Raw genomic sequence first — 26,173 nt, 5'->3', positions numbered from 1 at the left:
CCCCCCATTGTTACCCATAGCAACAAGCCCCGCCCCCCTCCACGGTTACCCATAGCAACAAGCCCCGCCCCCTTTGTTACCCATAGCAACAAGCCCCGCCCCCATTGTTACCCATAGCAACAAGCCCCGCCCCCCATTGTTACCCATAGCAACAAGCCCCGCCCCCCGTTGTTACCCATAGCAACAAGCCCCGCCCCCCTTGTTACCCATAGCAACAAGCCCCGCCCCCACGTTGTTACCCATAGCAACAAGCCCCGCCCCCCGTTACCCATAGCAACAAGCCCCGCCCCCCATTGTTACCCATAGCAACAAGCCCCGCCCCCTTGTAACCCATAGCAACAAGCCCCGCCCCCCCGTTGTTACCCATAGCAACAAGCCCCGCCCCCTTGTAACCCATAGCAACAAGCCCCGCCCCCCCTTGTTACCCATAGCAACAAGTCCCGCCCCCCGTTGTTACCCATAGCAACAAGCCCCGCCCCTATTGTTACCCATAGCAACAAGCCCCGCCCCCCGTTGTTATCCATAGCAACAAGCCCCGCCCCCATTGTTACCCATAGCAACAAGCCCCGCCCCCCTTGTTACCCATAGCAACAAGCCCCGCCCCGTTGTTACCCATAGCAACAAGCCCCGCCCCCGTTGTTACCCATAGCAACAAGCCCCGCCCCCCGTTGTTACCCATAGCAACAAGCCCCGCCCACCTCCTCCAGCAGCGGGGGGCGGAGCCTCAGCAGCCGCGCCGTAGCCGCCAATGCCTGCAGGTGCCGGTCAAGCCCCGCCCCCGCCGCGGCCGCGCGCCGGCGCGCGCGCACGTCCCGCAGCGCCCCCTGCAGGAGGCGGCGCCGTAGGGCGGGCTGGGGGGGGTTATTCGAGGTCAGTGCCCCACACATTGACCCCTATATTGGGGTCTGCCCCACACATTGACCCCTATGTGGGGGTCTCTTTCCCCCTTTACCCCCTATATGGGGGTCTCCCGCCCACATTGACCCCTATATTGGGGTCTGCCCCACATATTGACCCCTATATGAGGGTCTCCTCCCCCACATTGACCCCTATATTGGTGTCTCCCCCCCATTGACCCCTATATCGGGGTCTGCCCCACACATTCACCCCTATGTGGGGGTCTCTTTCCCCCTTTACCCCCTATATGGGGGTCTCTCCACCGCCATTGACCCCTATATGGGGGTCTCCCCCCTGACATTGACCCCTATATTGGGGTCTGCCCCACACATTGACCCCTATGTGGGGGTCTCCCCCCCCCACATTGACCCCTATATTGGGGTCTCCCCCCCCCATTACCCCCTATATTGGGCTCTCTCCCCCCTCCATTACCCCCTATATTGGGGTCTCTCCCCCCCATTACCCCCTATATCGGGGTCTCTCCCCCCCATTACCCCCTATATTGGGGTCTCTCCCCCCATTACCCCCTATATTGGGGTCTCTCCCACACATTGACCCCTATATGGGGGTCTCCGCCCCCATTGACCCCTATATCGGGGTGTCCCCACCATTACCCCCTATATTGGGGTCTCCCCCCCCATTACCCCCTATATAGGGGTCTCTCCCACACATTGACCCCTATATTGGGGTCTCCCCCCCCATTACCCCCTATATCGGGGTTCCCCCCCCTCCATTACCCCCTATATTGGGGTCTCTCCCCCCCATTACCCCCTATATTGGTGTCTCCCCCCCATTACCCCCTATATTGGTGTCTCTCCCCCATTACCCCCTATATTGGGGTCTCCCCCCATTACCCCCTATATTGGGCTCTCCCCCCCCCCATTACCCCCTATATTGGTGTCTCCCCTCCCCCATTACCCCCTATATCGGGGTCTCCCCCCCACATTGACCCCTATATTGGGGTCTCCCCCCATTACCCCCTATATTAGGGTCTCCCCCCCATTACCCCCTATATGGGGGTCTCCCCCCCACATTGACCCCTATATTGGGGTCTGCCCCACACATTGACCCCTATATTGGGGTCTCCCCCCCCCCCATTGACCCCTATATCGGGGTGTCCCCCCCCCCCTCACCGTGGCCTTGGGGTCCTCCATGGAGTCCGCCAGCTCCAGCAGGGGGCGCCCGCACCCGCGCGCCGCCTCCGCGCGCCCCTCCAGGAAGAGCCGCGTGGGAACCGCCTCGTACGTCAGGCACGCGCCGCGCTCCTGCGTGGGGTCAACGGCGGGTCACGGGGGGGGGGGGGGGCGACAAAGAGACCCCAAAATGCACGGAAACAGCCCTAAAACACCTCAAAATGATCTAAAACAGCCCTAAAACACCTCAAAATGATCTAAAACAGCCCTAAAACACCTCAAAATGACCCAAAATGATCTAAAATAGCCCTAAAACACCTCAAAATGACCCAAAACAGCCCTAAAACACCTCAAAATGACCCAAAATGCACTGAAACAGCCCTAAAACACCTCAAAATGATCTAAAACAGCCCTAAAACACCTCAAAATGACCCAAAATGCACTGAAACAGCCCTAAAACACCTCAAAATGACCCAAAATGCACTGAAACAGCCCTAAAACACCTCAAAATGATCTAAAACAGCCCTAAAACACCTCAAAATGATCTAAAATAGCCCTAAAACACCTCTAATTGACCCAAAATGTGCTGAAACAGCCCTAAAACACCTCAAAATGATCTAAAACAGCCCTAAAACACCTCTAATTGACCCAAAATGTGCTGAAACAGCCCTAAAACACCTCAAAATGATCTAAAACAGCCCTAAAACACCTCAAAATGACCCAAAATGCACTAAAACAGCCCTAAAACACCTCAAAGTGACCCAAAATGCACTAAAACAGCCCTAAAACACCTCAAAATGACCCAAAATGCACTGAAACAGCGCTAAAACACCTCAAAATGACCCAAAATGATCTAAAATAGCCCTAAATCACCTCAAAATGATCTGAAACAGCCCTAAAACACCTCAAAATGATCTAAAACAGCCCTAAAACACCTCAAAATGACCCAAAATGCACTGAAACAGCCCTAAAACACCTCAAAATGACCCAAAATGCCCTAAAACAGCCCAAAACGCCTCAAAATGACCCAAAATGCTCTAAAACGCCTCAAAATGACCCAAAACGCCCTAAAACAGCCCCAAAACCCCTCAAAATGATCCAAAATGCCCTAAAATAGCCCCCAAACACCTCAAAATGATCCAAAATGCTCTAAAACGCCTCAAAATGACCCAAAAAGCACTAAAACAGCCCTAAAACACCTCAAAATGACCCAAAACGTTATAAAACACCCCAAAACGCCCTAAAACAGCCCTAAAACGTGTCAAAATGACCCAAAATGCCCTAAAATGCCCCCAAATGCCCTAAAACGCCCCAAAATGACCCAAAATGATCTAAAACGGCTCAAAATGACCCAAAATGACCATTGTGGGGGTCCCTATGGGGGGTTTTGGATGGTCCCATGGGGGGATCCCATATGGGGGGGGTCCCCATGGGGGGGGGGGGTTCTAGGGGGTCCCATTTGGGGGGTTCCCATAGGGGGGATTTGGGGGGGTCCCATAGCGGGGATCCCCGTGGGGATTGGTGTTGGGGGTCCCATAGGGGGGGTCCTATAGGGGGGGCCATAGGGGGTGTCCTATGGGGGGGGCCATAGGGGGGGTCCTATAGGGGGGTCCCATAGGGGGTCCCATAAGGGGGTCCCATAGGGGGGTTTCCCATAGGGGGTTCCCATGGGGGGGGGTCCCATTGAGGTGGTCCCATAGGGGGGTCCCACAGGGGGGTCCCATAGGGGGGGTCCCATAGGATGCTCTATCGGGGGCGTCCCACAGGGGGGTCCCAAAGTGGGGGTTCCATAGGGGGCTCCCATCTCCCATTGAGGGGGTCCCATAGGGGGGCTCCCATAGGATGCTCTATTGGGGGTTCCCACAGGGGGGTCCCATAGGGGGGTCCCATAGGATGCTCTATCGAGGGGGTCTCATAGGGGGGTCCCAAAGTGGGGGTTCCATAGGGGGCTCCCATTGAGGGGGTCCCATGGGGTGATCCCATAGGGGGGGTCCCATAGGGGGGGTCCCATAGGATGCTCTGTAGGGGGGTCCCATGGGGGGATCCCATAGTGGGGGTCCCGTAGGATGCTCTATAGGGGGGTCCCATGGGGGGGTCCCACAGGGGGGGTTCCATAGGGGGGTCCCATGGGGGGATCCCATGGGGGGGTCCCATAGGATGCTCTATAGGGGGGTCCCATGGGGGGATCCCATGGGGGGGTCCCGTAGGATGCTCTATAGGGGGGTCCCATGGGGGGGTCCCATAGGGGAATCCCATAGTAGGGGTCCCATAGGATGCTCTATGGGGGGTCCCATTGAGGGGGTCCCACAGGGGGGGTTCCATAGGGGGGTCCCATGGGGGGATCCCATGGGGGGGTCCCATAGGATGTTCTGTAGGGGGATCCCATGGGGGGATCCCATAGTGGGGGGCCCGTAGGATGCTCTATAGGGGGGGTCCCACAGGGGGGTCCCATAGGGGGGTCCCATGGGGGGGTTCCATAGGGGGGGTCCCATAGGATGCTCTATAGGGGGGGTCCCATAGGGGGGGTCCCATGGGGGGGTCCCATGGGGGGATCCCATGGGGGGGTCCCACAGGGGGGTCCCATAGGGGGGTCCCACAGGGGGGGTCCCACAGGGGGGTCCCATAGGGGGGTCCCATAGGGGGGGTCCCACAGGGGGGTCCCCGTCTCACCCTGACCACCGCCAGCTGCAGCGCCACCTGGACGAGTCCATCGGGGGCCGGGGGGAGCCCGGGGGGGGGCACGAACGTGGCCACGTGCAGCTGCAGATCGGCCTCGAGCGCCCGCCACGCCGCCAGGGCGTCCCTTAGCGCCTCCCGGCACTGAGAACAGGACCCCCCCCCCCCCCAGGAATGGGTCAGGCCGGGACAGCGCAAAGAGCCCCAAAACTGCACAAAACTGCCCCAAAACTGCCCCAAATGGCCCCAAAATCGTTCAAAATCGACACAAATAGACCAGAATAGACCCACAATGGTCCCAAATGGTCCAAAATAGACACAAAATCGTCCAAAATAGACCCAAATAGACCAGAATAGACCCAAAATGGTCCAAAATGGTCCCAAATAGCCCCAAAATGGTCCAAAATAAAACAAAATGGCCCCCAAATGGTACAAAATTGTCCAAAATGGACCCAAAATGGTCGAAAATAGACCCCAAATGGTCCAAAATAGACCCCAAATGGTCCAAAATACACCAAAATAGCTCCAAAATGGTCCAAAATAGACACAAATAGACCAAAATAGCCCTAAAATGGTCCAAAATAGCCCCAAATAGACCAAAATAGACCCAAAATGGTCCAAAATAGCCCCAAATAGACCAAAATAGACCCAAAATTGTCCAAAATAGCCCCAAATAGACCAAAATAGACCCAAAATGGTCCAAAATAGACACAAATAGACCAAAATAGACCCAAAATGGTCCAAAATAGACACAAATAGACCAAAATAGACCCAAAATGGTCCAAAATACACCAAAATAGCTCCAAAATAGTCCAAAATAGCCCCTAATAGACCAAAATAGCCCCCAAATGGTCCAAAATGGACCAAAATAGACCAAAATAGCCCCAAATGGTCCAAAATAGACACATAGACCAAAATAGACCCAAATGGTCCAAAATAAAACAAAATGGCCCCAAAATGGTACAAAATTGTCCAAAATGGACCCAAAATCGTCGAAAATAGACCCCAAATGGTCCAAAATGGTCCAAAATAGACCCCAAATGGTCCAAAATACACCAAAATAGCTCCAAAATGGTCCAAAATAGACACAAATAGACCAAAATAGCCCTAAAATGGTCCAAAATAGCCCCAAATAGACCAAAATAGACCCAAAATGGTCCAAATTAGCCCCAAATAGACCAAAATAGACCCAAAATGGTCCAAAATAGCCCCAAATAGACCAAAATAGACCCAAAATGGTCCAAAATAGCCCCAAATAGACCAAAATAGACCCAAAATGGTCCAAAATAGACACAAATAGACCAAAATAGACCCAAAATGGTCCAAAATAGACACAAATAGACCAAAATAGACCCAAAATGGTCCAAAATACACCAAAATAGCTCCAAAATAGTCCAAAATAGCCCCTAATAGACCAAAATAGCCCCCAAATGGTCCAAAATGGACCAAAATAGACCAAAATAGCCCCAAATGGTCCAAAATAGACACACATAGACCAAAATAGACCCAAATGGTCCAAAATAAAACAAAATGGCCCCAAAATGGTACAAAATTGTCCAAAATGGACCCAAAATGGTCGAAAATAGACCCCAAATGGTCCAAAATGGTCCAAAATAGACCCCAAATGGTCCAAAATACACCAAAATAGCTCCAAAATGGTCCAAAATAGACACAAATAGACCAAAATAGCCCTAAAATGGTCCAAAATAGCCCCAAATGGTCCAAAATAGACACAAAATCGTCCAAAATAGACCCAAATAGACCAGAATAGACCCAAAATGGTCCAAAATGGTCCCAAATAGCCCCAAAATGGTCCAAAATAAAACAAAATGGCCCCAAAATGGTACAAAATTGTCCAAAATGGACCCAAAATGGTCGAAAATAGACCCCAAATGGTCCAAAATGGTCCAAAATAGACCCCAAATGGTCCAAAATACACCAAAATAGCTCCAAAATGGTCCAAAATAGACACAAATAGACCAAAATAGCCCTAAAATGGTCCAAAATAGCCCCAAATGGTCCAAAATAGACCCAAATAGACCAAAATAGACCCAAAATGGTCCAAAATAGCCCCAAATAGACCAAAATAGACCCAAAATGGTCCAAAATAGACACAAATAGACCAAAATAGACCCAAAATGGTCCAAAATAGACCAAAATAGCTCCAAAATAGTCCAAAATAGCCCCTAATAGACCAAAATAGCCCCCAAATGGTCCAAAATGGACCAAAATAGACCAAAATAGCCCCAAATGGTCCAAAATAGACACACATAGACCAAAATAGACCCAAATGGTCCAAAATAGCCCCAAATAGACCAAAATAGACCCAAAATGGTTCAAAATAGCCCCAAATAGACCAAAATAGACCCAAAATGGTTCAAAATAGCCCCAAATAGACCAAAATAGCCCCAAATGGTCCAAAATAGAACAAAATAGCCCCAAAAAGGTCCAAAATAGTCCAAAATGGACCCAAAAAGGTCCAAAATAGACCAAAATAGCTCCAAAATGGTCCAAAATAGCCCTTAATAGACCAAAATAGCCCCAAAATGGTCCAAAATGGACCAAAATAGCCCCAAAATGGTCCAAAATGGACCAAAATAGTCCAAAATAGCCCCAAATAGACCAAGATACCCCAAAATAGCCCAAAATAAGCCAAAATAGCCCCAAATAGCCCCAAATAGCCCAAAATAGCCCAAAATAAGCCAAAATAGCCCCAAAATAGCCCCGAAATAGCCCAATCCCAGCCCAAAATACCCCAATCCCCCCCCATTGCCCCCCCAATCCCCCCCCATTGGCCCCAATGGACTCTCCCACCGCCGCTGCCGCCCTACCTGGGCCGGGATGTTCCATTGCAGGTGCTGGGGGGGGGGGACCCCGGGCTCCTCCTCTGCCCCCCCCCTGCAGTCGCCATTGGCCTCGTAGCCCAGCTCCAGGTCTGTGGCCAGCGTGTACTGGGGGGGGGCAATGGGGGGGTCAATGGGGGGGGTCAGTGTGGGGCAATGGGGGGTCAATGGGGGGGCAATGGGGGGATCAATGGGGGGCAATGTGGGGTCAATGGGGGGGTCAATGGGGGGGCAATGGGGGGGTCAATGGGGGGGTCAGTGTGGGGCAATGGGGGACAATGGGGCTCAGTGGGGGGATCAATGGGGGGGTCAGTGTGGGGCAATGGGGGGTCAACGGGGGGGTAATGGGGGGATCAAGGGGGGCCAATGGGGGGTCAATGGGGGGCAATGGGGCGACAATGGGGGGTTCAATGGGGGGATCAATAGGGGACAATGGGGGGGGCAATGGGGGGGTCAATGGGGGGGTCAATGGGGGGTATTTAGGCATCGATGGGGGGCAATGGGGGCAAGGGGGATCAATGGGGGGATCAATGGGGGAGCAATGGGGGGGCAATGGGGGGTCAATGGGGGTTCAATGGGGGGATCAATGGGGGGGTCAATGGGGGGTATTTAGACATCAATGGGGGGCAATGGGGGCAAGAGGGATCAATGTGGGTTCAATGGGGGGCAATGGAGGGGCAATGGGTGGTCAATTGGGGGGGCAATGGGGGATCAATAGGGGGGCAATGGTGTTCAATGGGGATCAATGGGGGGTATTTTGTGGTGAATTGGGTGTATTTGGGGGTCAGTGGGGGTCACTTGGGGGTCAATGGGGGGTATTTAGGGTAAATCAGGTGTATTTGGGGGTCAATGGGGAGGTACTTGGGGGTCAATGGGGGATATTTGGGGTCAATGGGGCGTATTTAAGGGTCAATGGGGGGTATTTAGGGGTACATGGGGGGTACTTGCGGGTCAATGGAGGTGTACTTAGGGGTCAATGGGGGGTACTTGGGGGTCAATGGGGGGGTACTTAGGGGTCAATGGGGGGGTACTTGGGGGTCCAGATGGGGGGATACTTAGGGGTACATGGGGAGCTACTTGGGGGTCAATGGGGGGTACTTAGGGGTCAATGGGGGTATTTGGGGTCAATGGGGGGCTACTTAGGGGTCAATGGGGGGTACTTGGGGGTCAATGGGGAGGTACTTGGGGGTCAATGGGGGTATTTGGGGTCAATGGGGGGCTACTTAGGGGTCAATGGGGGGTACTTGGGGGTCCAGATGGGGGGGTACTTAGGGGTACATGGGGAGCTACTTGGGGGTCAATGGGGGGTACTTGGGGGTCAATGGGGGGCTACTTAGGGGTCAATGGGGGGTACTTGGGGGTCCGGATGGGAGGGTACTTAGTGGTACATGGGGAGGTACTTGGGGGTCAATGGGGGGTACTTAGGGGTCAATGGGAGGCTACTTAGGGGTCAATGGGGGCCTACTTGGGGGTCAATGGGGGGGTACTTAGGGGTCAATGAGGGGTATTTGGGGTCAATGGGGGGTACTTGGGGGTCAATGGGGGGCTACTTGGGGGTCAATGGGGGGGTACTTGGAGGTCAATGGGGGGGTATTTGGGGTCAATGGGGGGTACTTGGGGGTCAATGGTGGGGTCCTTAGGGGTCAATGGTGGATATTTGGTGTCAATGGGGGGGTATTTGGGGTCAATGGGGGGTACTTGGGGGTCAATGAGGGGTATTTGGTGTCAATGGGGGTATTTGGTGTCAATGGGGGGTACTTGGGGGTCAATGGTGGATATTTGATGTCAATGGGGGGGTATTTGGGGGTCAATGGGGGGTTCTTAGGGGTCCGGATTGGGGGGGGGGTTGGTACCTCCCATAGATGCCCCGCGACGGGGGGGTCGCCCCATGAGTGCTCCACGTTGAGCCCCATGCGCCCGGTGCTGAACACGATGAGGGTCAGGCTCTTGTCGAACCACCTGGGGGGGGTTATGGGGGGCAGGACCCATAGATAGGGGGCAGGCACGCCCAGGGGGTCAAGGGGGGTGATTTGGGGTCAATGGGGATCAATGGGGTTCAATGGGGGTCAATGGGGTTCAATTGGGATCACTGGGGTCAATGGGGGTCAATGGGGATCAATGGAGGTCAATGGGGGTCAATGGGGACAATGGGGTTCAATGGGGTCAATGGGGTTCGATGGGGTCAATGGAGGTCAATGGGGTTCAATGGGGGTCAATTGGGATCACTGGGGTCAATGGGGGTCAATGGGAATCAATGGAGGTCAATGGGGGGCAATGGGGACAATGGGGTTCAATGGGGTCAATGGGGTTCAATGGGGTTCAATGGGGGTCAATGGGGGTCAATGGGGTCAATGGAGGTCAATGGGGTTCAATGGGGGTCAACGGGGTCAATGGGGATCAATGGGGTTCAATGGGGATCAATGGGGTTCAATGGGTGTCAAAGGGAATCAATGGGGTTCAATGGGGATCAATGGGTGTCAATGGGGTTCAATGGGTGTCAATAGGTTTCAATAGGGTTCGATAGGTTTCAATGGGGTTCAATGGGGATCAATGGGGTTCAATGGTGTTCAATAGGTTTCAATGGGGTTCAATGGGTGTCAATAGGTTTCAATGGGGTTCAATGGGGTTCAATGGGGTTCAATAGGTTTCAATGGGGTTCAATGGGTGTCAATGGGTGTCAGTGGTGTTCAATGATGCTCAATGGGGATCAATGGGGTTCAATGGGGTTCAATAGGTTTCAATGGGGTTCAATGGGTGTCAATGGGGTTCAGTTGGTGTCAATGGGTGTCAGTGGTGTTCAATGATGCTCAATGGGGATCAATAGGGATCAATGGGGTTCAATGGGGGTCAATAGGTTTCAATGGGGCTCAATGGGTTTCAATGGTGTTCAATGGGGATCAATGGGGGTCAATGGTGTCAGTGGTGTTCAATGGGGTTCAATGGGTGTCAATAGGTTTCAATGGGGTTCAATGGGGTTCAATGGGGATCAATGGGTGTCAATGGGGATCAATGGGTGTCAATAGGTTTCAATGGTGTTCAATGGGTGTCAATAGGTTTTAATGGGGTTCAATGGGGTTCAATGGGTTTCAGTGGTGTTCAATGGGGTTTCAATAGGTTTCAATGGGGTTCAATGGGGTTCAATGGGATTCAATGGGTGTCAATGGGGTTCAATGGGGTTCAATAGGTTTCAATGGGGTTCAATAGGTTTCAATGGGGTTCAATGGTGTTCAATGGGTGTCAATGGGGTTCAATAGGTTTCAATGGGTTTCAATAGGGTTCAATGGGGTTCAATGGGGTTCAATGGGGTTCAATGGGTGTCAGTGGTGTTCAATGATGCTCAATAGGTTTCAAAGATGCTCAATGGGGTTCAATAGGTTTCAATAGGTTTCAATAGGTTTCAATGGGGTTCAATGGGGTTCAATGGGTGTCAATGGGTGTCAGTGGTGTTCAATGATGCTCAATAGGTTTCAAAGATGCTCAATGGGGTTCAATAGGTTTCAATGGGGTTCAATGGGGATCAATGGGGTTCAATGGGGTTCAATGGTGTTCAATAGGTCTCAATGGGGTTCAATAGGTTTCAATAGGTTTCAATGGGGTTCAATGGGGTTCAATGTGGTTCAATGGGTTTCAATGGGGTTTCAATGGGTTTCAATGGGGTTCGGGGGGTCCGCACCGGTTGTGGCAGGGTCCCAGCAGCAGCGCCTTGGCCTCGGCATCCAGGTCCCCATCGCTGGGGGGGTCCCCGCTGGGGGGGGGGCCCGGGGGGGGGGGGTCCAGGGCCACCACGAACGGGGCCTCCTCCAGGGCCCGCAGAGCGGCCGCGCTCGGCCCCCCCGCCTGCAGCAGAGCCCGAACCCGAGCCCAGGCGGGCCTGGGGGGGCAGGGACCCCCTTAGTGCCCATAGGGACCCACAGAGACCCATAGAGCCCATAGAGACCCATAGAGATCCATAGAGACCCATAGAGACCCATAGAGACACATAGAGACCCATAGAGACCCATAGAGACACATAGAGACACATAGAGACCCATAGAAACACATAGAGACACATAGAGACCCATAGAGACCCAAAGAGACCCATAGAGCCCATAGAGCCCCATAGAGCCCATTAGCACCCATAGAGCCCCATAGAGCCCATTAACACCCATAGAGACCCATAGGGCCCCATTAACACCCATAGAGCCCATTAACACCCATAGAGCCCCATAGAGCCCCATTAACACCCATAGAGCCCCATAGAGCCCATTAACACCCATAGAGCCCCATAGACCCCATTAGCACCCATAGAGCCCCATTAGCATCCATAGAGCCCCATAGAGCCCATTAGCACCCATAGAGCCCCATAGAGCCCATTAACACCCATAGAGACCCATAGGGCCCCATTAACACCCATAGAGCCCATTAACACCCATAGAGCCCCATAGAGCCCATTAGCACCCATAGAGACCCATAGAGACCCATAGAGCACCCATACAGTCCCATAGAGCCCATTAGCACCCATAGAGACACATAGAGCCCATTAGCACCCATAGAGCCCCATAGACCCCATTAACACCCATAGAGCCCCATAGAGCCCCGTTAGCACCCATAGAGCCCCGTTAGCACCCATATAGCCCATTAACACCCATAGAGCCCCATAGAGCCCATTAGCACCCATAGAGCCCCATAGACCCCATTAGCACCCATAGAGCCCCATAGACCCCATTAGCACCCATAGAGCCCCATTAGCATCCATAGAGCCCCATAGAGCCCATTAGCACCCATAGAGCCCCATAGAGCCCATTAACACCCATAGAGACCCATAGGGCCCCATTAACACCCATAGAGCCCATTAACACCCATAGAGCCCCATAGAGCCCATTAGCACCCATAGAGACCCATAGAGACCCATAGAGCACCCATACAGTCCCATAGAGCCCATTAGCACCCATAGAGCCCCGTTAGCACCCATAGAACCCCGTTAGCACCCATTAACCCCCATTACCCCCCCCTTCCCGGTCACGCCCCGCCCCCCCTCACCTCCTCGCTGACGTCATGACGCCGGCCCCGCCTCCGGCCCCGCCCCGTGACGCACGCATCACGTGCTCGAAGCGCCGCTGGAGCGCGCGCGGCGCCGGGCCCCGCCCCACGGGCACGAGGAAGAGGCGGCCCCCGTGCAGCGCGGCCACGTGACCGCCCCCCCCCCCGTGCTGCAGCCGGTCTGAAATGGAGCGAAATGGACCCAAAATGACCCAAAATGGACCCAAATTGAAACAAAATGGAGCGAAATTGACCCAAAATGAACCCAAAATGGAGCGAAATGGACCCAAAATGACCCAAAATGGACCCAAATTGAAACAAAATGGAGCGAAATTGACCCAAAATGAACCCAAAATGGAGCGAAATGGACCCAAAATGACCCAAAATGGACCCAAATTGAAACAAAATGGAGCGAAATTGACCCAAAATGGACCCAAATTGACCCAAAATTGACCCGAATTTACCCAAAATGGACCCAAAATGGACCCAAAATGGACCCGAATTGAAACAAAATGGAGCGAAATTGACCCAAAATGGACCCAAATGGACCCAAAATGACCCAAAATGGACCCAAATTGAAACAAAATGGAGCGAAATTGACCCAAAATGGACCAAAATCTAGCGAAATGGACCCAAAATGGACCCAAAATGGACCCGAATTGACCCAAAATGGACCCAAAATGGACCCGAATTGACCCAAAATGGACCCAAATTGACCCAAAATTGACCCGAATTTACCCAAAATGGACCCAAAATGGACCCGAATTGACCCAAAATGGACCCGAATGACCCAAAATGGACCCAAATTGACCCAAAATTGACCCGAATTTACCCAAAATGGGCCCGAATTGACCCAAAATGGACCCGAATGACCCAAAATGGAGCGAAATTGACCCAAAATGGAGCGAAATTGACCCAAAATGGACCCGAATTGACCCAAAATGGACCCAAATGGACCCAAAATGGAGAGACATGGACCCAAAATGGACCCGAATTGACCCAAAATGGATCCGAGATGGACCCAAAATGGAGCAAAACGGACCAAAAATGGAGCCGAATTGACCCAAAATGGAGCAAAATGGATCCAAAATGGAGCGAAATGGACCCAAAATGGACCAAAATAGACCCAAAATGGACCAAAATGGACCCAAAATGGACCCGAATTGACCCAAAATGGACCCAAAATGCACACGAATTGACCCAAAATGACCCAAAATGGACCCAAATGGACCCAAAATGGAGCGAAATGGACCCAAAATGGACCCGAAATGGACCCAAAATGGAGCGAATTGGACCCAAAATGAACCAAAATGGACCAAAATGGACCCAAATGGAGCAAAATAGACCCAAAATGGGGGTCTATGGTGTCTATGGGGTGTCTATGGGGTCTATGGGATCCCTATGGGTTCTATGGGTTCTATGGGTTCTATGGGGTCTATGGGGTCTCTATGGGTTCTATGGGTTCTATGGGGTCTCTATGGATTCTATGGGGTCTCTGGGGTCTCTGGGGTCTCTATGGGGTCTATGGGGTCTCTATGGGTTCTATGGGGTCTATGGGGTCTCTATGGGGTCTATGGGGTCTCTGGGTCCCTATGGGGCTCACCCCGCGTCTCTCCGGGCACCCGGGTGGTGTTGAAGAGCCGCTCGTACTGAGCTGAGCACGTGGGGAGCGCGCCCCGGAACAGCACCTGGCACCAAAATCACCCCAAATCACCCCTTTTAAACCCAAAATCACCCAAAATCACTTCTATTGACCCCAAAATCACCCCAAAATCACCTCTTTTTACCCCAAAATCACCCCTTTTTACCCCAAAATCACCCCAAATCACCCCTTTTTACCCCAAAATCACCCCTTTTTACCCCAAAATCACCCCAAATCACCCCTTTTTACCCCAAAATCACCCAAAATCACCTTTTTTTACCCCAAAATCACCCAAAATCACCTCTTTTGACCCCAAAATCACCTCTTTTTTACCCCAAAATCACCCCTTTGTACCCCAAAATCACCCCAAAATCACCCTTTTTAACCCCAAATCACCCCAAAATCACCTTTTTACCCCAAAATCACCCCTTTTGACCCCAAAATCACACCTTTTTACCCCCAAATCACCCCCTTTTACCCCAAAATCACCCAAAATCACCCCTTTTTACCCCAAAATCACCCCAAATCACCCCTTTTTAACCCCTATACCCCCCACCCCCACCATACCCCACACCTCCCCCAGCCCCCCCAACCCCCCCCACCCCATCCCCCCACACTCCCTCTGCCCCCATCCCCCCCAAACCTCCCCCATCCCCCCACCCCCCTCAAACCCCCTCCAACCCCACCCCCCCTTCCCCCCCCACACCCCCCATTCCCCCCAACCCCCTACCCCACACCCTGCCACCCCCCTTCCCCCCCACCCCCCAACCCCCAACCCCACTGCCCCCCCTACACCCCCATACCCCCCCACACCCCATCCTCCCCCCTCCAAACCCCCCCCACCCCCCATTCCCCCCCCTTCCCCCCCAAAGCCCCCTCATCCCCCCATCCCCCCACCCCCCCTTCCCCCCCAGCCCCCATCCTCCCCCCCTCCCAACCCCCCCAAACCCCACCCCCCCAAACCCCCCCACCCCCCCCACACGCCCCATCCCCCCCCAACCCCTTCCCCCCCAAAGCCCCCCTCATCCCCCATCCCCCCACACTGCCCCCTACACCCCCATCCCCCTGGGGTAACAATGGGGGAACAATGGGGTAACAACGGGGCAACAATGGGGTAACAGTGGGGTAACAATGGGGTAACAACGGGGGAACAATGGGGTAACAATGGGGTAACAACGGGGTAACAATGGGGTAACAACGGGGGAACAATGAGGTAACAATGGGGTAACAATGGGGTAACAATGGGGTAACAATGGGGTAACAATGGGGTAACAATGGGGTAACAATGGGATAACAGTGGGGTAACAATGGGGTAACAATGGGGTAACAATGGGGTAACAATGGGGCAACAATGGGGTAACAATGGGGTAACAATGGGGTAACAATGGGGTAACAATGGGGGAGCAATGGGGGAGCAATGGGGTAACGATGGGGGAGCAATGGGGGAACAATGGGGTAGCAATGGGGTAACAATGGGGGAACAATGGGGGAACAATGGGGTAACAATGGGGTAACAATGGGGTAACAATGGGGTAACAATGGGGTAACAATGGGGTAACAACGGGGTAACAATGGGGTAACAATGGGGTAACAACGGGGTAACAATGGGGTAACAATGGGGTAACAATGGGGGAACAATGGGGTAACAATGGGGTAACAATGGGGTAACAATGGGGTAACAATGGGGGAACAATGGGGTAACAATGGGGTAACAATGGGGTAGCAATGGGGTAACAATGGGGTAACAATGGGGTAACAATGGGGTAGCGATGGGGTAGCAATGGGGTAACAATGGGGTAACAATGGGGTAACAATGGGGTAACAATGGGGTAACAATGGGGTAACAATGGGGTAACAATGGGGTAACAATGGGGTAACAATGGGGTAACAATGGGGTAACAATGGGGTAACGACGGGGTAACGACGGGGTAACAATGGGAGAATGGGATACCAATGTGATAATGGGATACTGGGATAATGGGATTACGGGATAATGGCATAGTGGGATTCAGGGATATTGGGATAATGGGATTTGGGGATATTGGGATAATGGGATCTAGTGATTATGGGATAGTGGGATTTGGGGATATTGGGATAATGGGATTCGGGGATATTGGGATAATGGGATTTGGGGATTATGGGATAATGGGATTTGGGGATATTGGGATAATGGGATCTAGTGATTATGGGATATTGGGTATAATGGGATTTGGGGATAATGGGATGGGATAATGGGATTTGGGGATATTGGGATAATGGGATTCGGGGATATTGGGATAATGGGATTTGGGGATTATGGGATAATGGGATTTGGGGATATTGGGATAATGGGATCTAGTGATTATGGGATCTAGTGATTATGGTATAGTGGGATTTGGGGATAATGGGATTCAGGGATAATGGGATTTGGGGATATTGGGATAATGGGATTCAGGGATATTGGGATAATGGGATTTGGGGATATTGGGATAATGGGATTTGGGGATATTGGGATAATGGGATCTAGTGATTATGGGATTTAGTGACTATGGGATAGTGGGATTTGGGGATAATGGGATTCAGGGATATTGGGATAATGGGATTTGGGGATATTGGGATAATGGGATCTAGTGATTATGGGATTTAGTGACTATGGGATAGTGGGATTTGGGGATAATGGGATTCAGGGATGTTGGGATAATGGGATTTGGGGATTTGGGGAGCCCGGCGCGTACCCGCGATGTGGGGGGGCATCACATAGACACAGCGGAGCCCCGAAGCCTGCAGGACCCGGAGCATCCGGATGTGGTCCTCGGTGACCGGCTGCAGGCGGGGGGGCACCTGCGACAGCGCCCCCAGCAGGAAGGCTGCGGGAATGGGGGCAGGGGGTCGGGATGGGGGGAATGGGGGAATGGGGGTCGGGATGGGGGATGGGGGGGGGGGGGAATGGGGGGGCGGTATGGGGGGGCATGGTCGGGATGGGGGATGGGGGGCAGGGGGGGATGGGGGGGATGGGGGGCAATGGGGGGATGGGGGGATGGGGGGGGGGGGGGGATGGGGGGATGGGGGGGTGGGGGGCAATGGGGGGATGGGGGGATGGGGGGAGGATGGGGGGAATGGGGGAGATGGGGGGAGGAATGGGGGGAATGGGGGGGAAATGGGGGGATGGGGCAGTGGGAATGGGGGGATGGGGGGGATGGGGGATGGGGGGGGGATGGGGGGAGATGGGGGGGAATGGGGGGGATGGGGGGAAATGGGGGGGATGGGGGGAATGGGGGGATGGGGGAATGGGGGGGAATGGGGGGGATGGGGGGACTGGGGGGGATGGGGGGGAATGGGGGGGATGGGGGGGGGATAATGGGGGGGATGGGGGAATGGGGGAATGGGGGGATGGGGGGGATGGGGATGGGGGGAATGGGGGAATGGGGGAATGGGGGGATGGGGGTCAAGGGGGGAATGGGGGGATGGGGGGGATGGGGGCTATGGGGGGGATGGGGGGGATGGGGGGGATGGGGGCTATGGGGGGATGGGGGGAATGGGGGGAATGGGGGGATGGGGGACAATGGGGGGAATGGGGGATGGGGGAATGGGGGGGATGGGGGGAATAGGGGTAATGGGGGAAATGGGGGGAATGGGGGGATGTGGGGGGGAATGGGGGGGAAATGGGGGGAATGTGGGGGATGTGGGGGGGGATGGGGGAAATGGGGGGGAATGGGGGTCAATGGGGGGGGAATGGGGGGGATGGGGGGGAGGGGGAATGGGGGGGATGGGGGGCAATGGGGGGATGGGGGAATGGGGGGGATGGGGGGAATGGGGGGGATGGGGGGGAATGGGGGAATGGGGGGATGGGAATGGGGATGGGGGGAAGGGATGGGGGGGAATGGGGGGGGATGGGGGGGAATGGGGGGGGGGGGATGGGGGGATGGGGGGATCAATGGGGGGATGGGGGGAGATGGGGGGATCAATGGGGGGATGGGGGGAGATGGGGGGAACAATGGGGGGAGATGGGGGGCAATGAATGGGGATCAATGGGGGGAGATGGGGGGAGATGGGGGGATGGGGGGGAATGGGTGGGAATGGGGGGGGAAATGGGGGGGAATGGGGGGAGATGGGGGGAGAATGGGGATCAATGGGGGGATGGGGAATGAATGGGGATCAATGGGGGGAGCGATGGGGAGCAATGGGGAGCAATGGGGGGAATGAATGGGGATCAATGGGGGGAATGAATGGGGATCAGTGGGGGTCAAAGGGGTGAATGAATGGGGGTCAATGGGGTCAATGGGGGTCAATGGGGGTCAATGGGGGAATGAATGGGGGAATGGGGGGGATCAATGGGGTCAATGGGGGTCAATGGGGGGAACAATGGGGGGGATGGGGGGGGGGGAATGGGGGGAGATGGGGGAGATGGGGGGATCAATGGGGGGGAATGAACGGGGATCAGTGGGGGTCAATGGGGAGCAATGGGGCGTGATGGAAATGAATGGGGAGCAATGGGGAGCCATGGAGTGAATGGGGGGCTGAATGGGGGGAATGGGGGTCAGGGGTGAGAATGGGGGTCAATGGGGGTCAATGGGGGGCAATGGGGGGGAATGGGGGTCAATGGGGGGGAATGGGGGTAAATGGGGGCAAATGGGGGGAAATGGGGTCAATGGGGGTCAATGGGGGGAATGGGGGGGAGGGGGAATGGGAATCAATGGGGGGGAATCAATGGGGGGAACGGGGGGGAATCAATGGGGGGAATGGGAATCAATGGGGGGAATGGGGGGGAATGGGAATCAATGGGAATCAATGGGAATCAATGGGGGGAATGGGAATCAATGGGAATCAATGGGGGGGAATCTATGGGTCCCAATGGTACCCAATGGTTCCCAATGGTTCCCTATGGGTCTCTATGGGTCCCCATGCTCCCTATGGGTCCCTATGGGTCCCTATGGGTCCCTATGGGTCCCTATGGGTCCCTATGGTCCCTATGGGTCCCTATGGGTCCCTATGGGTCCCTATGGGTCCCTATGGTTCCCTATGGGTCCCTATGGTCCCTATTGGTCCCTATGGGTCCCTATGGGTCCCTATGGCTCTCTATGGGTCCCTATTGGTTCCTATGGGTCCCTATTGGTTCCTATGGGTCCCTATGGGTCCCTATGGTCCCTATTGGTCCCTATGGGTCCCTATGGGTCCCTATGGGTCCCTATTGGTCCCTATGGGTCCCTATGGGTCCCTATGGGTCCTAATGGCTCCCAATGGCTCCCAATGGTCCCCAAGGGTTCCCAATGGTTCCCAATGGTTCCCAATGGTTCCCTATGGGTCCCAATGGTTCCCTATGGGTCTCTATGGGTCCCAATGGCTCTCTATGGGTCCCTATTGGTCCCTATGGTCCCTATGCGTCCCTATGGGTCCCTATGGCTCTCTATGGGTCCCTATTGGTTCCTATGGGTCCCTATGGGTCCCTATGGGCCCCTATGGGTCCCTATGGGTCCCTATGGGTCCCTATGGGTCCCTATGGGTCCCTATGGGTCCTAATGGCTCCCAATGGCTCCCAATGGTCCCCAAGGGTTCCCAATGGTTCCCAATAGGTCCCAATGGTTCCCTATGGGTCCCAATGATTCCCAATGGCTCTCTATGGGTCCCAATGGCTCTCTATTGGTCCCTATGGTCCCTATTGGTCCCTATGGGTCCCAAGGGTTCCCTATGGGTCCCAATGGTTCCCAATGGCTCTCTATGGGTCCCAATGGTTCCCTATGGGTCCCAATGGCTCTCTATGGGTGCCTATGGGTCCCAATGCCTCTCTATGGGCCCCAATGGCTCCCAATGGCTCCCAATGGGTCCCAATGGTTCCCAATGGGTCCCAATGGGTCCCAATGGGTCCCAATGGCTCTCTATGGGTCCCTATGGCTCTCTATGAGTCTCTATGGGTCCCAATGGTTCCCAATGGTTCCCTATGGGTCCCAATGGCTCCCAATGGCTCCCTATGGCTCCCAATGGCTCTCAATGGTTCCCAATGGGTCCCAATGGGTCCCAATGGCTCTCTATGGGTCCCTATGGCTCTCTATGAGTCTCTATGGGTCCCTATGGTTCCCAATGGTTCCCTATGGGTCCCAATGGGTCCCAATAGGTCCCAATGGCTCCCAATGGCTCCCAATGGGTCCCTATGGGTCCCAATGGCTCTCTATTGGTCCCTATGGGTATCAAGGGTTCCCAATGGTTCCCAATGGCTCTCTATGGGTCCCAATGGCTCTCTATGGGTCCCAATGGTTCCCTATGGTCCCTATGGTCCCTATTGGTCCCTATGGGTCCCTATTGCTCCCTATGGGTCCCTATGGGTCCCTATGTTTCTCTATGGATCCCTATGGGTCCCTATGGTCCCTATGGCTCTCTATGGCTCTCTATGGGTCTCTATGGGTCCCAATGGCTCTCTATGGGTCCCAATGGTTCCCTATGGGTCCCAATGGTTCCCTATGGGTCTCTATGTGTTCCAACGGTCCTCAACGGTTCCCAATGTTCTCTTACCTCCCCCTCCCCCTCCCCCCAGCCGCCATCGTGGACGAGCGCGGGGGCTGCGGGGGGGGTCAGCGTTTGGCGTTGGCTCTGGCGCGGGAACGGCTCAACGGGCGTGGGGGAGGGGCGGCGTCGGGGGCGCGCCTGGAGGTGGAGATCCACGAATTGGAGCGGGACAGCCCCTATGAGAGCACCGGAACCAGTGAGGGGGGAGGGGAAGGGTGGGGGATGGGGGGGTGGGGGAGGGGCAGCACCGAAGGAGAGAACCGGAACCAGGGAGGGGGGAGGGGAAGGGTGGGGGATGGGGGGGGGATGGGGAGGGGCAGCCCCTATGAGAGCACCGGAACCAGTGAGGGGGGAGGGGAAGGGTGGGGGATGGGGGGGGTGGGGGTGGGGGAGGGGCAGCCCCTATGAGAGCACCGGAACCAGTGAGGGGGGAGGGGAAGGGTGGGGGATGGGGGGTGGGGGAGGGGCAGCACCTATGAGAGCACCGGAACCAGTGAGGGGGGAGGGGAAGGGTGGGGGATGGGGGGGTGGGGGGAGGGGCAGCACCTATGAGAGCACCGGAACCAGTGAGGGGGGAGGGGAAGGGTGGGGGATGGGGGGGATGGGGGGTGGGGGAGGGGCAGCCCCTATGAGAGCACCGGAACCAGATAGGTAGAGGAAGGGTGGGGGATGGGGGGTGGGGGAGGGGCAGCCCCTATGAGAGCACCGGAACCAGTGAGGGGGGAGGGGAAGGGTGGGGGATGGGGGGGATGGGGGGGGTGGGGGATGGGCAGCCCCTATGAGAGCACCGGAACCAGTGAGGGGGGAGGGGAAGGGTGGGGGATGGGGGGGGTGGGGGAGGGGCAGCCCCGATGAGAGCACCGGAACCAGTGAGGGGGGAGGGGAAGGGTGGGGGATGGGGGGGGTGGGGGTGCCCCTATGGGGCCCCAGTAGGGGGAGGGGAAGGGTGGGGAACCAGGGGGGGGGGGGAGGGGCAGGGTGGGGGATGGGGGGGAGGGGAAGGGTGGGGGATGGGGGATGGGGGATGGGCAGCAGCTATGAGAGCACCGGAACCAGTGAGGGGGGAGGGGAAGGGTGGGGGATGGGGGGGTGGGGGAGGGGCAGCCCCTATGAGAGCACCGGAACCAGTGAGGGGGGAGGGGAAGGGTGGGGGATGGGGGGTGGGGGAGGGGCAGCACCTATGAGAGCACCGGAACCAGTGAGGGGGGAGGGGAAGGGTGGGGGATGGGGGGGGTGGGGGAGGGGCAGCACCTATGAGAGCACCGGAACCAGTGAGGGGGGAGGGGAAGGGTGGGGGATGGGGGGGATGGGGGTGGGGGAGGGGCAGCACCTATGAGAGCACCGGAACCAGTGAGGGGGGAGGGGAAGGGTGGGGGATGGGGGGGATGGGGGGGTGGGGGATGGGCAGCACCTATGAGAGCACCGGAACCAGTGAGGGGGGAGGGGAAGGGTGGGGGATGGGGGGTGGGGGAGGGGCAGCACCTATGAGAGCACCGGAACCAGTGAGGGGGGAGGGGAAGGGTGGGGGATGGGGGGGATGGGGGAGGGGCAGCACCTATGAGAGCACCGGAACCAGTGAGGGGGGAGGGGAAGGGTGGGGGATGGGTGGGGTGGGGGTGGGGGAGGGGCAGCACCTATGAGAGCACCGGAACCAGTGAGGGGGGAGGGGAAGGGTGGGGGATGGGGGGAGATGGGGGGGGGGGAAGGGGGATGGGCAGCCCCTATGAGAGCACCGGAACCAGTGAGGGGGGAGGGGAAGGGTGGGGGATGGGGGGGGTGGGGGTGGGGGAGGGCAGCACCTATGAGAGCACCGGAACCAGTGAGGGGGAGGGGGGTGGGGGATGGGGGGGGTGGGGGAGGGGCAGCACCTATGAGAGCACCGGAACCAGTGAGGGGGGAGGGGAAGGGTGGGGGATGGGCAGCCCCTAGGAGAGCACCGGAACCAGTGAGGGGGGAGGGGAAGGGTGGGGGATGGGGAGGATGGGGGAGGGGCAGCACCTATGAGAGCACCGGAACCAGTGAGGGGGGAGGGGAAGGGTGGGGGATGGGGGGGGTGGGGGGGGGGGGAGGGCCAGCCCTATGAGAGCACCGGAACCAGTGAGGGGGGAGGGGAAGGGTGGGGGATGGGGGGGGTGGGGGAGGGGCAGCCCCTATGAGAGCACCGGAACCAGTGAGGGGGGAGGGGAAGGGTGGGGGATGGGGGGGGTGGGGGGTGGGGGAGGGGCAGCCCCTATGAGAGCACCGGAACCAGTGAGGGGAGAGGGGAAGGGTGGGGGATGGGGGAGGTGGGGGATAACAATCGGATAACAATGGGATAACGGGGGGATAAATGAGGATAACAATGGGATTACGGGGGGATAATGGGGGTGAGGAGCAGGATAATGGGGATGGGGACTGGGATAATGGGAAAGGGGAGTGGGATAATGGAAATGGGGAACAGGATAATAGGGATGGGGAGAAGGATAATGGGGATGGGGACCGGGATAATGGGGATGGGGAATGGGATAATGGGGATGGATTGGGATAATGATGATGGGGACCGGGATAATGATGATGGGGACCAGGATAATGATGATGGGGACCGGGATAATGATGATGGGGACCAGGATAATGATGATGGGGAGCAGGATAATGGGGATAGGGAGCAGGATAATGGGAATGGATTGGGATAATGATGATGAGGACCGGGATAATGATGATGGGGACCGGGATAATGATGATGAGGAGCAGGATAATGGGGATGGGGAGCAGGATAATGGGAATGGATTGGGATAATGATGATGGGGACCGGGATAATGATGATAGGGAGCCGGATAATGGGAATGGATTGGGATAATGATGATGGGGAGCAGAATAATGGGGATGGATTGGGATAATGATGATGGGGACTGGGATAATGATGATGTGGAGCAGGATAATGATGATGTGGAGCAGGATAATGATGATGGGGACCAGGATAACGATGATGGGGACCAGGATAATGGGGATGGGGACCGGGATAATGGGGATGGGGACCGGGATAATGGGGATGGGGACCGGGATAATGATGATGTGGACCGGGATAATGGGGATGGGGACCAGGATAATGATGATGGGGAGCAGGATAATGATGATGGGGACTGGGATAATGATGATGGGGACCAGGATAATGATGATGGGGAGCAGGATAATGATGATGGGGACCGGGATAATGGGGATGGGGACCGGGATAATGATGATGGGGAGCAGGATAATGGGGATGGGGACCGGGATAATGATGATGGGGAGCAGGATAATGATGATGGGGACTGGGATAATGATGATGTGGAGCAGGATAATGGGGATGGGGAGCAGGATAATGATGATGGGGACCGGGATAATGATGATGTGGAGCAGGATAATGATGATGGGGAGCAGGATAATGATGATGGGGACCGGGATAATGATGATGTGGAGCAGGATAATGGGGATGGGGACTGGGATAATGATGATGGGGACCGGGATAATGATGATGGGGACCGGGATAATGATGATGTGGAGCAGGATAATGGGGATGGGGACCGGGATAATGGGGATGGGGACCGGGATAATAGGGATGGGGACCGGGATAACGGGTTCCTGTCCCCATCCGGTCCCAGTGTGCCAGATCCTGCCCAAGGGCGTCGTGTCCGTGCTGGGCCCCGCTGCCAGCCCCGCTGCTGCTGCCACCGTCAGCCACATCTGTGGGGAGAAGGAGGTGAGACCCCAAACGGGCCCGAAACGGACCCAAAATGACCAAAAATGGCCCCAAAATGATCCAAAACGGCCCCAAATTGACCTAAAATGACCCAAAATTGACCAAAAATAGCCCCAAAATGACCCAAAACGGCCCCAAATTGACCTAAATGACCCAAAATTGACCAATAATAGCTCCAAATTGAACCAAAATGACCCAAAACAGACCCAAAATGACCCAAAATAGCCCCAAAATGACCCAAAATGGCCCCAAATGACCCAAACCTGCCCAAATAGCCCCCAAATGGCCCAAACTAGCCCCAAAATGACCCAAAATGTCACAAAATGACCCAAAAGTACCCAAAACGGCCCCAAAATGACCAAAAATGACCCAAAACAGCCCCAGAATGACCCAGAATAGCCCAAAAATGACCCAACATAGCACCAAAATGACCCAAAACGGAACCAAAATGACCCAAACTAGCCCCAAAATAGCCCCAAATGACCCCAAATAGCCCCAAAATGACGCAAAATGACCCAAAACTGAGCCAAAATGACCCCAGATGGCCCCCAAAGGATTCAAAATTGACCTGAAATGGCCTCAAATTTACCCAAAATAGCGCCAAATTGACACAGAATAGCCCAAAAATGACCCAAAATAGCCCAAAATGGCCCAAATTGACCCAAACTAGGCCCAAAATGACCAAAAATGACCAAAAAAGACCCAAAAATGACCCAAAATGACCCAAAATAGCCCCAAATGACCCAAAATAACCCCCAAATGACCCAAAACTGACCCAAAATGACCCCAGATGGTCCCAAAAGATTCAAACTTGACCTGAAATGGCCTCAAATTCACCCAAAATAGCGCCAAAATGACCCAAAATGTCCCAAAACTGACCCAAAATGACCAAAAACTGACCCAAATTGACCCAAACTAGACCAAAAATGACCCAAACTGACCCAAAAATGACCCAAAATGAACCAAAACGGCCCCAAAACTGACCCAAACTGTCCCAAACTAGCCCCAAACTGACCCAGAATGACCCAAACTGACCCGACACTGACCCAAAATGACACAAAACAGACCCAAAATAGCGCCAAAATGACCCAAAGTGAATCAAAAATGACCCAAAATGACAAAAAATAGCCCCCAAATGACCCAAACCGACACAAAATAGCCCCAATATGACCCCAAATGGCCCCAAAATTACCCACAGCTGACCCAAAATGACCCCAAATGGCCCAAAAATGACACAAAATTACCCAAAATGGCTCCAAATGACCCAAAATGACCCCAAATGACCCAAAACGGCCCCGAACTGACACAAAATAGCCCCAAACTGACCCAAAACAGACCCAAAATGACCCCAAAATTACCCAAACTGACCCAAAACGGCCCCAAAACTGGCCCCAAAGTGACCCAAAAGAGCCAAAAAGTGACCCAAAACTGACCGAAAATTGACAACCCCCCAAAAAACTTAACTCTCCAAACCCCTAAAATTTATCACCCCCAAAATAACCCCCCAAAACCCCCCCAAAACCACCCCAAAACCACTCCAAACCCCCCCAAAAAAACCAAACCTCCCCAAAACCACCCAAACCACCCCAAAAAAATCAAAACACACAAAAAACACACAAAAAAAAAACAAAACCCCACCAAAAAACCACCACAACCCCCCCCAAAACACCCCCAAAACCCCCCAAAACCACCCCAAACCCACCCAAACCCCCCCAAAAAAACCAAACCCTCCCAAGAAAACAAAACCACCCAAAACCACCCAAAAATCACC

At 55.0% G+C, this 26,173-nt stretch overlaps 1 protein-coding gene across 1 annotated transcript; it reads right to left on the bottom strand.

The window, feature by feature from the left end:
• Nucleotides 1-698: 698 nt before the first annotated feature.
• Nucleotides 699-14,262, bottom strand: LOC134170806 (carnitine O-palmitoyltransferase 1, brain isoform-like; the record flags this gene model as incomplete). The annotated part of the gene is made up of 8 exons (XM_062632540.1): nucleotides 14,172-14,262; nucleotides 12,569-12,749; nucleotides 11,223-11,420; nucleotides 9,403-9,508; nucleotides 7,538-7,657; nucleotides 4,701-4,850; nucleotides 2,031-2,162; nucleotides 699-851 (listed from the first exon to the last, which is right to left on the bottom strand). Coding segments are annotated over exons 2-8 (918 nt in total), but the record flags the coding sequence as incomplete, so codon positions are not given.
• Nucleotides 14,263-26,173: the final 11,911 nt, after the last annotated feature.

This window comes from Pezoporus occidentalis, unplaced genomic scaffold (genome assembly GCF_034315485.1).
Source record: "Pezoporus occidentalis ecotype Australia unplaced genomic scaffold, CSIRO_AGI_Poc_V1 ctg1106, whole genome shotgun sequence".
Classification (NCBI taxonomy): domain Eukaryota; kingdom Metazoa; phylum Chordata; class Aves; order Psittaciformes; family Psittacidae; genus Pezoporus; species Pezoporus occidentalis.
The sequence above is the reverse complement of the archived record's forward strand: the minus strand, read 5'-3'. Positions and strand labels throughout refer to the sequence as shown.